Here is a 12,734-nt window from a genome sequence, read left to right as displayed (position 1 = left end):
GGTAGGGAAGTGGGGGGCGCTATGGGGGACTTTTGGGATAGCATTGGAAATGTAATTGAGGAAAATATGTAATAAAAATATTAAAAATTAAAAAAAAAAGCTACCTGACATCATTTTCCAGAAGAATATTCTTAATTAAGCACCACTGCCTGGTTTATCACTTAAGTAATTTTATGGCTGGCGCGATGGGGCAACAGATGGCAAAGGCGCTTACTGCCAGGGCGATGACCTCCGGCCTCTCCCTGGAGTCCAGATAGTGAAAGAAAAGAGCCCGCGCTCAGGAGCTGTCTTCTGACCTACCCACGTGCTCTGTGGCACACACAAATAAACTAACCTTGTAAAATAAAAGGTAAGTAAGGTGAGACGCACAGCGAGCCAGCTGTGATGGCGCATGTCCCGGTGCTGGAGAGGCAGAGGCCAGTGGAGCTTTCTAAGTTCAAGGCCAGCCTAGTCTATGAAGCAAGTTCCAGGGCAGCCAAGGCTATTACACAGAGGAACCCTGTCTTGAAACCGTATCCCACCCTTGCTCAAAGAATGGGACACAGAACCAAATCCTGTTGGCACCACAGCCGTAGGTCCTAGTAGGTGCGGTATCAGTGGGGCAGGCACAGTGACAGCCGCTCGGGTATAAAATTGAGTTTGCGGTTTTTAAGTTTCACTTATGTAGGATTCTGACTGTAGGGCATCTTAACATGCTGTTGCTTCAGGATTAGGCTCTCTCCGTCACACTGACAGCTCCATGCAGCACTATATCCCCTGGAGTCTCAAGAAGAAACATGGGGTGATGTGATGAAAGGCCTTTTGACAAACAATGAAATCCATTCTGTACATTGCTAAGCAACATATGTTAAAAGCATTCAAGTTGAATACCCTTTATCTGGAGTTCCTAGGCCCAGGAGCCTTTGGGATTTTGGATATTTTCCAATTCCACAATATTTGCATGCATAATGAAATAGATGGGATAGACCTTGAATTTCAACATGAAATTCATTTAGATTGGTAGCATGCCTGACATGCACAGCCTAAGCTCATTACATAGTGTGTTTTCAGTGGATACGCATGAGGTCACACATGGAATTTCTCATGTGTAGTGTCATATCAGTGCTTAGACAGTTTTTGGATTTGAAGCATTTGGGATTCGGATATGCCGATTATGTCATAAATACCGCACGTGCTGCACTCTGGCTGGCATTCCAGATTCTGACAGCTTTGTCTTCATGTCAGAAATATTAGAATCTATAGTAAAAATACAGTTTAAATTGGCATCTCCTCCTTGTATAACGATTAGTAAATTAATTCTCCCATGTACCTCATTTCTAATGTGAATAAAAATCATTGGGCCAACAGGAATAGCCACACCTTTCCCCTCCCCATTTTTAGATTGAGTGAAATCTGCTCCTGTCATTATTCTAAATAATAGATCTTAATTTCTCCCAGCAGTGCAGCCCAGAGAGTGCCTGCTGCTTCCCCGTCTGCTCACAGCATCAGTGCCAGCACTCCAGACAGGACCCGCTTCCCCCGAGGGAGCTCCAGCAGAAGCACTTTCCATGGGGAACAGCTCAGAGAGCGGCGCAGCGCGGCTTACAATGGACCGCCCGCCTCCCCATCCCACGAAACGGGTGCATTTGCACATGCCAGAAGGGGCACATCAACTGGCATCATCAGCAAAATCACCTCCAAGTTCGTCCGCAGGTCGGTACCCTGGGCTGGGGCTGCTTTCTCTGCTGAGGAGGCTTGGTCCTTTCCTTTCACCTGGGCTATGATTTTTCTAGAATGACTTCATGGCATCTCACTGATTTTTACAGGAATTGGGAGTAAAACACCTGGAAGGGATAGTCTTTTTCCTTAAGAAAGAGAAATTAAAAATAATAATTTAAGGGCTGATGTAGCCCAGTTGTCAAGTGTGGCTGGGCATGCAGGAAGCCCAAGGTTCAGTGCCAGCCTGCGGAAGCCATCACTCAGGAAGCAGTGGCAAGAAGAGCAGAAGATCAAGACCATGGGATCTGTGCCCAGTCTGGGATGCAGAGGGCCCTGTCCCAGAAGAAAAGTGACAGCTTTTGTAGAGCAGAGCAAAAACTTCCCATAGAAAACATTTTGTCAGGAGTGGGGGGCACACACCTTTGATCCCAATGCTGAGGAGGCAGACAGAGCTCTGAGCTAAAGGACAGTCAGGTCTACATAGCGAGTCTCAGGACAGTCAAGCTATGGAGAGAGGCCCCGTCTCCAAGAATAAAAAGGGAAGGAAGGGGAAAGAAATGTAAAAATTAGCTAAGATTTAAAATGTTTTTACTTAGGAGAAGGAATTAAATAGACATCTAAGCTTGAAAGATACAAGAACTAGCCTTCCTCACTGCTCTGTCTACCACACCAGTGGCAGGCAGTAATTAGTAATTAAATCTTTTTATGTTGTTTATTTACTGAGGTGGGGAGGAGAATCACGCGCCATAGCGTGTGGAAAGCGGGGATCAGAGCACACCTGTAAGAGTCATCTCCCCTTCAACATGAGATTCCAGGGGTTCAGCTCAGAGCGTCGGGCTTGGTGGCAAGCACATTACCCATTAGGCTAAGAGAGAGGTGGGGGGAGGGAGGGAGGGAGGGAGAAAGAGAGAGAGAGAGAGAGAGAGAGAGAGAGAGAGAGAGAGAGAGAGAATATACTTATTTGTATATGTATAATATTATATACATTGTATATGTGTTATATATTATGTATGTATGCATGTATGTTTACAATCCTTTCAAATCACACTTATCATTTAACTTTTTTTGTTTTTGTTTGTTTATCATTTAACTTTTTTGACTTTGTATAAGTTTAAGGTCACATGATTACTTAAAAACTGAAAATCAGAGGCTAAAGAGACAGATCAGCAGTTGTGAGCACTGGCTGTTCTTCCAGAGAACCCAAGTTCTATTCCCAGTGCCCTCATGACAGCTCACAACTTTCTGTAACTCCAGTTCCAAGAAATCTGACACAGTCACACAGTCATACATACAGGGGAAACACCAGTGCACATAAAAATAAGAAGCAAGAAAAATTTAAAAACCTGAACATTAAAATAAACACAAGATAAATGTGTGTCTAACAAACTAATAATCTAGTGAAATAGCATAGCTGTACTTAATACAAACTAGTCATACTGTGTGGCGCACATAGGTTATATGAATGCCAAACAAATACAGACTGATATCAATTTGACCCATTAATACCAGCCCATGCAACATGAGCCTTGCCACATAAACACTCGGCTATGCAGAGTGCTATAAAGACAAAGAGGGCGGGATCTGGGCCCTCCAAGTCTTAGAGTCATGGAAGAAACAACTGAGCAATAAGCCATGGGCTGAAGCAGAATGCAGCTAACAAGGAACGTCACGGGCAGGGCATGACCGCCTCTAAGCAGCTAACAAGGAGCGTCATGGGCAGGGCATGGTTGTCTCTAAGGGTCCATGTCATACACTCATATGAGCTAAGCCTTCAGTCAGTGAATGGAGAAGGCATGTTAATTGCTTGAACACTGGTGTTTACTTGCAGTGTCTCTAGTGTTCCTGGTATTCCAGAGTGAATGGAGAAGCTGGGCATGGTGCCTCATGTCTTTCATCCCAGAACACAGAAGGAAGGCAGATTGCTATTCCAAACATAGCAACTTACCACAAGCAGACAGAAAACTTGGTTGGGTAAAGAAGGGCAGCAACCTCCCCCTTTTCTGTGTGCAGGACCACACAGCTGAGTTTCAGTCCTTAAACACTCAAAAGCAAGTATCTTAGCAGACTATCAGTGACCTTATGCTGGCTGTACAGGTGTGCAGAGTGGCACACCTAAGAGGAGGACAAATCAGAGGATGGTACTGGCAGCCATTGCAGGTGCTAGTGTGATTGTCGGTCACTGGCGCAGTAGATAGGGAAGTGATGTCCATTCTCCTTGGAATCTTGTGCCTCAAATGCCTGCCAGTTGAGTACAAAATGCTGGATGTATGGTATTTGCTTTTGTGTCACAGAGCCAGGCTAAGCTGAATGGGCCCTATGTCCCTATCTGCCTCTCACCGAGAGCCAGCTCCTTAGGCCTTAGACACTGCTGCCCTCTGCTCAGTAGGCTGGACCAGCATGTGAGCTCCAGCAGTGAGATGTAAGGGGAGCTCCCACTGTGGCTGTGGAGAGCTTGGGCCAGGCAGCAGTGTCCTCTGTGTCAGCACAGTCCTGCTGAGTGCAGGCATCTCCTCCCTGCTGCAGGGTCAGCGGGGTCACTGTGTTGCTAACACTGAGCACCGCCCTTCTGTGCAGTACCACAGCATCTCACACAGCTGGAATGGCACTGCATGGCAAACCAGCTCAGAAACAGATTTATTTCAATTTGCTATAATAAAATAATTTGTACAGATGGCAGTGAGTATTTAATATTCTACCTAGTGAAAATAGCAATTATTTTTTTAAAAAATAGAAATTTAAGAAACCCTATTTGAGAATACAAATACATTTTATTATTCTTTTGGTTCTGAAAAATATTGGTTGGTTGGTTGGTTGGTTGGTTAGTTGGTTTGCTGTTGGGTTCTTTTGTTTTGTTTTTTTTGTTTTTTGCACAATACATCTATGGTTTTCCTTTTGGTCCTAATGCTAAAGCCCTGCAGGCTTGGGATCCGTGTAGTGTTTAGTGCCCAGACTGAGTTTGCTATATAGCAGCTCTGGCTAATGCACGAGATGGGAGGAGGGCGTGCTGGTTTTAATCCTCCTGTATGCATTTTACATAAAAGTAGAAATGTGGAAAGGCTAAAGCATTTTTTTTTTTTTAAGAAACTTAAGCATTCAAGATGGTGATTTCCCTAGGATCCCAAGGTATCTTTTGTTCTCTCATAAGCTACCTCTTAATGTTTGAATATCAGGCTATAACTTGACTCAGTTTATTTACCTTCAAACATCAGGGTAGTTAGAATTTTGGAAGACTTTAAAATTGTTTTTCAAAGATTTATTTATTTCATGTATGAGTACACTGTTGCTGTTTTCAGACACACCAGAAGAGGGCATCAGATCCCATTACAGAGGGTTGTGAGCTACCATGTGGTTGTTGGGAATTGAACTCAGGACCTCTCGAAGAGTAGTCGGTGCTCTTAACTGCTGAGCCATCTCTCCGCCCCAACTTTAAAATATTAATCACTTTCAATGTAAAGACAATTGACAGTTTTTCTGATTTTATTTCACAGGAGGATATCTAGAAAAGATTATTGTTCTGTTTATAATTCAGTCTGTATTTTTAGCCTCACCTGCTTGTATAGGTTGATGACTTAATGTGCATGAATTCTTGGAACTTCTAAAATAATTCATTGTGTATTTAAGAATTAGTATTTAGAAAACCATGCCGGCTCCTTCCTTTCTTAAGATTTGTTTCTATGTATAGCTGTTTTGTCTACATATATGCACAACAGGAGAAGGCATTCAATCCTATGAGACTACAGTTCGGGACAGTTGTGAGCCACCATGTGGGTGCTGGGAATTGAACCCTGTTCTCTGGAAGAACAGCCAGTGCTCTTCACTGAGCCACCTCTTCAGCCCTGGGCTCACTTTCTTAATCTCAGTCTCTCCTCTCCTCTTCTCGTCTGCCAGCACTGTGTCTGTCTGTGTGCGTGGTGTGTCTGTGTTTGCTCCTCTGTCCCTCTCTACCTTATTCTTGAGACAAATTCTCACTGCTTGGGCTGGCCTAACTGGCCCCTAGACCCCAGGCTGTCTCCAGAAGATGTGCACTGCTTTGCACGAGTCAGGGCCTCATGCTTGTACAGAAGAACTTTGCTCACTCATCTGTCTTCTCGCCTCCTGTCTCCTAAGCACAGCCTTAGTTGCACAACACAAGCTTGTGTTTAGCTGCAAGATTAACATGTTTGCCCAACTGAGCAACAGCCTCTAGACGTACATGTAATAATGTGAAGTTTAATGTTGATGTTGATAATCATTAAACCCTATTTAACCTTAGATTATACTAAACTAAGCCAAAAGATAAATATTAATTATATTTGTAGCTTGGAATTGGAGGGTTGTGTTTAAAGCAACTAACTTTTCCCTTGATACCTCCTGCCGACAGTATCTAGTAGATAGATGCTCCAGCAACGGAAGTGTGAAGAAGGACTCAGAACCAGCAGTAATGAGCAAGCTGACATCAGTGTTGTTTTAGTTGTGGGTTTTCTTGATCTTTTTGCTTTTAAAATTGTTAAATCTCAACCTTCTCTTTATTTTTGAGGGATCCAAGTGAAGGTGAAGCCAGCGGCAGAACCGACACAGCCAGGTAAGCCACAGGTGCCAGTGCTCACACACCTGTGTGGTGGTGGGCAGTGTGACCATTTGATGGCATCTGCACTGTGAGCCTCCCTGGTCCAAGTGTGGTGGGTTTCCTCATGTCACCTAGCATGCAGTGAAATTCAAGCTTATCAACCTTGAGTTTGTAACTCACAAATTAGAATTGCATACTTGGTAAAGAAATGGGCTTTTCGTTCTGTCAGAAAAGTAGGTCAGAGCAAGGGATTTATAGGTGAAAGGGTACTGTTCTCTCTAATGTGGTGTCACTAAGGTGAGCCTTTCTGGGACCGTGCAGAGCACTGAGGTAACTAACATGCAGAGGATATGCCGAGAGTACTGTATTTAGGTGAGTATGTAATCTTGCACCGCAGTATAAAAGTCTACGCTGGCATGCTATCTGGGTTTCCCCGGAGAAACAGGGGAGACAATGAGGTAAATACTTTGTGTCCATTTAACAGTCTGGAATGTATTTTCTTGATTGCAGCTTTTAGCTCTTTAGAGGCTCAGATATCTGGGATTGAAAAGAAATACTTTATGTTCCTTTTTATATTGTATAATATGTTTTTATATGTTATATGTAAATGCATATTACATATTTCTAGAAGAGACATAAATGTCTTTCAGAGATATAGCTTCTTCCTTAAATCACAAATGAATGAGGAATGTTTATAGGCAAAACTTGCAGCTCATCTATCTTCGGACAAAAGTGCAGTATGTTTAATCCCAGGCACTCGCTCTGTATCATGGAGATCTGTTCAGTTCACCTCCCTGTGCTTACTTGAGATGGTTTTCTGGTTCAGTGTAACTTATGAGATATCTGTCCAGAAAATTCAATGTGCCGGCCATCTCTTGTGCCCAGTGTGGTTCTGGATGCCTGGGATGTGTCAGGCGTGACGCAGGCAAGCATGCTGGAGCTTATGATCTAGGGACTGTCAAATGATCCATCTAAGAAGCCTAATAAATGGTCAGTGTGTGTGAACGGCATGACTAGGGAGGGGTGGCCATGCTAGGTCAGGGATCAGCGGTTAGGGACTGTGGTGAGGATAAGAAGCAAAGATTGGAAAGGCGAGAGGAGGTTATCCCTGGAGCCAAGGGAGGCTTCCTGGCCTGTGCAGACACTGGAGAGGAGAGCACAGACCTGAGGCCAGGAACAGCATGGAGACCAGTAGGTCCCAGCGGGAAAAAGTAGAGAATGAGAGACCAGGGGTGGGTGGAAGCCACAGGCACCTTCCAAACCAGAGCAAGCATGCTGCCTCGATATCCTGACAGTGTGGTTCAACCCCCCCGACTGTAGGGCTGAAACCTCTCTCTTCTGACATTGCTCCTAACTATAAGAGGATAAAAACAAAAAAGGTTTATACTTCAATACTATGTTTCATAAGAGAAATCCCAGTGGCACCTGATGTGTGTCTGTGTGCAGCTTTGTAAAGATGTGTGTGCTTGCATGTATGTGTGTGTATATATGAAAGTATGTGTGTATGTGTATATTTGAGTGTGTGTGTATGTGCGCGCGCGCACATGTCTATCTGGCAAGTGGAGAATCTGTGTTTTAGAAGTGACCCCCCAAATATAGAAAAAACTATTACATTTTCACTTTCAGCTGCACATTTGTTCCCCGGAACAGATGCACCTAACACAGTTTGCTGCCTTAGACTGAAGATGCTAAATGCCAAAGTAGGCAGTGCCCCAGGCCTGTTTACAGCATGGCGATAGCATGCTCCCTCTGAGGGCTGACTGCGTGTACACTGGAGTTGCCACTCACGTTTCGTGGCTGTGGCTTCTTTGCTGAGGAGAACTTGGTTTTCATTTCCCCTTTGCCTTGTAGAGGTCCATCGGGGGATCCCAAAGAGAGAGACAAGGATGAGGGCAAAGAGGCCAAGCCCCGCTCCCTGCGCTTCACCTGGAGCATGAAGACCACGAGCTCCATGGACCCCAACGACATGCTGAGGGAGATCCGCAAGGTGTTGGACGCCAACACCTGTGACTATGAGCAGAAAGAGAGGTTCCTGCTTTTCTGCGTTCACGGAGATGCTCGGCAGGACAGCCTCGTACAGTGGGAGATGGAGGTCTGCAAGTTGCCTCGGCTCTCACTCAACGGGGTCCGCTTCAAGCGAATATCTGGGACATCTATTGCCTTTAAGAACATTGCATCCAAAATAGCAAATGAGCTTAAGCTGTAACGATTCGTAGGCTTCGGGATCAGGGAAGATGCACCACACCTGAGTACAGTGTCTGAATGTACTGGTGATACCTGTGTGGTCCCTCTGTGGATCGCCCATGTAGAAATTGTCTTTAATGCAATAAGGTTATACATAGTTATGAGCTGTAAAATTCAAGTCAGTATGAGCTATAATAATCGTAGCTTCAAAAGTAGGTTCACATGTACAGGTAAGTATATTGTGTATTTCTGTTCATTTTCTGTTCATAGAGTTGTATAATAAAATATGATTGCTTTAAAACCTGTATAGTTGTCTAGATCTCCACACAGAAATGTACGTTTAATGCTTTGAGTTGAAAAGGATTTCCCTGTTATTTACATTCTGGTGGGTTTTTAAAGTTCTTACCTCCATCATGCTGTTTTGAAAATTGTGTCCAGGATTAAAAGCGCACAGAAATAGTCTCTAAAACTGTAGCATGAAGTTTATAGAAATTATTTTAAACTCACATTTAATTTAAACCAGAAGTTGACAGTGGGTCGGTGTCCCGCAGTCCTCCTGCTTTCCCAGTCTCCGCCAGGGTCAGACAAGGTATGGTTGGGACTTAGAGAATGTCCTCGGCGTGGCACCCAGACTCCCTATACAAAGCCGACACAAGCCACAGCTCTGCCTTGAGCTAACTCAGAAGCACCTCCTGGAAGAGTTGAGTCTTTACCAAGCTTACTTGGCCCTCTGGGGTTTTTTGACCTGCTAATTAGCAACAGAGACTGAAAGAATCACCCAGCCGGCCGTAATGAAACAACCCAGCACTTGGGTTTGCTGCCTTCGGAAGACGCAGGGTAGCTGTGTCGGGACGTCTCATAGCACAAGCTCATCCGTAGTGTCAATGATTGCGTCAGCTGAGATATGATGCCACCTCAGGAATTGACCCGAGTTGGGAGCATCTGCCCCAGTGTCCTCCCAGCCTCCACCCTCCCCCACCACTCTCTGATCTGTCAGTACCGGAGAGGCCTGTGAGCTGGGCGTGCTCTCTACGCCCGTTCACTACGGACTTATGCTGCTTGGTGGTTCACTCTGCTCCCTCAAAACTCCTTTGTTTTCAATATTTTGCCCAAGTTCTCCTGTTTCTTCCACATCATTATTCCTGTCATGTGGAGCTTTGTAACTGGTCATTTGCCTTCTTTCATAATTAGTGACGTATGCGACGTAAAGCCACTAGAAAAGGCACATCTTTTTAATACTCATTATTTTCTACTGACTAGCCTTGGAGGTTGACTGTGCAATGTTATTTAATGTTGTAATTACTGTAATATCAGCACACAGGCCCCATCTGCACACTCCTGAGAACTAGAAAATGTACTCAGAGCTTGTCATTGAAAGGAAAGTAACGCTGTGGTCAGTGCTTGACATTGGAAACTGCACTGGAAAGCTGCCGGTGGAGGGGATGCCCTGGTCCACAGTGGCCTCCACACAAAGATGCTCTTATCTTCTGTACTGTACTGTGATGTAGCTTTCTTCTGTAACATTCTGTTCTAAATGGTGTGTTTTCTTGCCTTAGGGAAGGGCGGTGTTAGGGGGGGGAAGCAACAAAACAAAACTGTGTAGCCCCTTTTTAACCTGGTGTTCATCCCAAGCATTCGATGCAGATCTGCATTCACTCACTGGTGCACACTGAAACCTTACTTGAACAGGCCTCATAATAAAGCGTTTGTCTTTGGCTCTTTCTCGAGCTGTGAATCACCTGTTTGCTGCTTGGAGAGCCCACCGAGTGCGTTCTTCCCGGAGCTCTAAGTCCACTCGGCAAGCCAGGGATGGGCCGTGTAGGTTCCCAGGGTGTTGTTATGACAAGAAAGTTTGACCTTCCTATGGGAACCCCCGTCACTGACATACTTTTCAGAACAGAAACTTTCTATCCTCTGTTTTATATGTTCATGATAACATTTTGAAGAGCCAGAGGGATTTTCATATATTTGCATAAACACCTGGCTATATGATAGCAGGATTTCCTTGGCTCTGTGGAAATAGTTTGTATCACTTGTTAGAAAATAGGACATAGTATTTTGTTTAACAACAGCAAAAATAAAAAAAAAATAGCAAGAACCCTGACCCACTCATATTTGGTGGAGTACAATTGGATTTTAAACATGAAGCTCTTGTCACTGAAAGTGCCATTCCCGGCCCAGGTTCCTGTGAGGAGGCGGTGTCCTTGGTCTGTTGGGGTTAACAAGCAACTGTGCAGACAGTTCCTACCGCTCCAGGATTGCGGTTCATTTGTGAAACCGACACAAACACATACACTGTCAGAAAGGCAAAAACAGGTAACGTTGGATGAGCAAAGAAAAAGCTAATAAATGATCTGGAAATGCAGGGAAGAAAGAGTTCCGGGTGCTACTCGCAAGGAAAGCCGAGGAAGTCAGAATGGGAAAGACCGTCTGGGAGAAGGAGCCTGAGAGAAGCTGAAGACAGGCAGAGCAGGAAAGAGACGGACGGAGGGAGCTGCACGTTCTAGGCTAGCCAGGGCCACGTGGTACAGTCTGTACCAGCAAACAGACAAAATTACAGAACGTACTGTCAACCTCAACCTGCACTTAATCTGTTTGTTCATTAGCTCAGCAAATGTATTGAGTGTGAGTATACATCAGGTTCCAGGCTCTAGGGAAACATTTTTAAAAATCCATATCTAATAAACAGAGAATATATAGAACGATTTATAGGATGGAGCCAAGAAGCCCTTTTCAGGAGGATAAGGTATATATTTCACAGACGTTGCAATAAATAGAGCAAGATGCTATGAGCGGGGAGTGTGCAGTGTACATGACAACTGGTTTTGTGGACACTGATGTGAGCCAGCGAAGGCACTGTGATGGCACAGCTTTGCCTTGACGGAACTGCCAGTCGGCACTATATCCTGGGCTCCGTTGTTTCGAAGTCAGAGTTAGGGGCCTGGAAAGATGCCTCACAGGTTAAGGGCTTCTCTTCAGGAGGACCTGATGTCCTCTCCTGACTCCTGTGACCATCAAGCACACAGATAGAACATATATGAACATGTATGCAGGCAAAGTGGTCATACACATTAAATTAATAATAATGTTTAAAGAAATCTGAGCTGTTATGGATAGCACAGTTGCTTTCCATGTAAGCAGATGTGATCCCCATTATCCATGTAAAGAAAATTTAAAAACAAAACCAGCTGCGGGGGTGCATGCTTGTAATCCCAGGACTGAGGAGACAGAAGCAGGGCCCTGGGGCTCACTGACCAACTGGCCTGACTGGAGTCCACCAGGCCACTCACTGGGAAAGACCCTGTCTGAGAACACAAGGTGAGCAATTCCGGAGGAATGGCAACTGAGGTTGACCCCTGACCTCTGTATGCACATGCACACACATGGGGTAAGAGGATGACTGGGAGACCATGAGGCCAAGACAAGGCCAGGTCCTTAAGGCAAGAACTAGAGGAAGAGAAGAGTCCAAGGGCCAGAGATCGATAAGCGTAGACCTTGAAAACACTACCAGGCCTGAAAATAGCTCAGGGGTCACAGCCCTGGACTTGCGGCTGGGCTCCCACGCACAACTCTTAGCAGAAGTAGGAATGTCCAGCAGTGGCAACGCTGGCCTTTAATCCCAGCCGGCAGAGGCAGGTGGATCTCTGAGGATCTTTGAGGTCAGCCTGACAGCCAGGGATAAACAAAGAAACTCTGTCTCAAGATAACACAAGAAAAGGAGGGAAAAGTAGATCAGCACTGACTCAGAGATATGTTCTGAAAGAGGCAAGAGTGTGTGAAGTGGAGCAGTGACCAATGGGAGCATGCCCTGCATGCCTGCAGTGTTACGTAGTTTCCAGTGTCTGAGGAAGAAGAATATGCTCGGTGGATGGGAAGGCAGTGGAGGGGAAGATGGCAGGAGAGACCATCCCAAACTGGAACAGAAGATAACTCGCACATTGGGAGGAGCCCCTGGGGAAGGAGGCAGGGAGTAAAAGACCTTTCGAGACAGAATGGCCGGGAGGTTTTAAAACATTTGCTCAAGACCATAAGCTTGTGGTATTTGGTTAACAAGTAACCAGAGAAAGCTACATCTGATTTTCATAACAGTTACTTCAAAACCGTACTTAAAACAAAACCAGCCCTGGGATGGGAAAGATGTTCTAAAAATAAGAAAAAGAGTAAGGACCAGTTTCTCCTCTGAAATACTGAAAATAAACAAACTATCAAGCAAGGATTCTCTACCTAGATAAAACAGCTTTCCAAAACAAGGATGAAGATGACCGACACGCCAGAGGAGAGCAGTTTGTAACACAGTCACAAGAAA

At 44.9% G+C, this 12,734-nt stretch overlaps 1 protein-coding gene across 2 annotated transcripts in view; it reads left to right on the top strand.

Annotated features, from left to right (window-relative positions):
- The window catches only part of Mark1 (microtubule affinity regulating kinase 1), a 100,978-nt gene extending 90,463 nt beyond the window's left edge, over positions 1–10,515 (top strand). The window contains exons 16-18 of one of the 2 annotated variants that reach the window (XM_021178001.1): positions 1,438–1,692; positions 6,215–6,259; positions 8,096–10,515. In XM_021178001.1, the coding sequence (XP_021033660.1) occupies positions 1,438–1,692; positions 6,215–6,259; positions 8,096–8,450 (655 nt within the window). In that variant the 3' untranslated portion in view covers positions 8,451–10,515. The remainder of the gene's footprint in view (positions 1–1,437; positions 1,693–6,214; positions 6,260–8,095) is intronic. The other variant, XM_021178077.1, reaches the window with a different exon arrangement.
- The last annotated feature ends 2,219 nt before the right edge of the window (positions 10,516–12,734 follow it).

The sequence above is a fragment of the Mus caroli genome, chromosome 1 (genome assembly GCF_900094665.2).
Source record: "Mus caroli chromosome 1, CAROLI_EIJ_v1.1, whole genome shotgun sequence".
Classification (NCBI taxonomy): Eukaryota; Metazoa; Chordata; class Mammalia; order Rodentia; family Muridae; genus Mus; species Mus caroli.
Note: the sequence above shows the minus strand (reverse complement) of the source record. Positions and strands in the feature narration are given on the sequence as shown.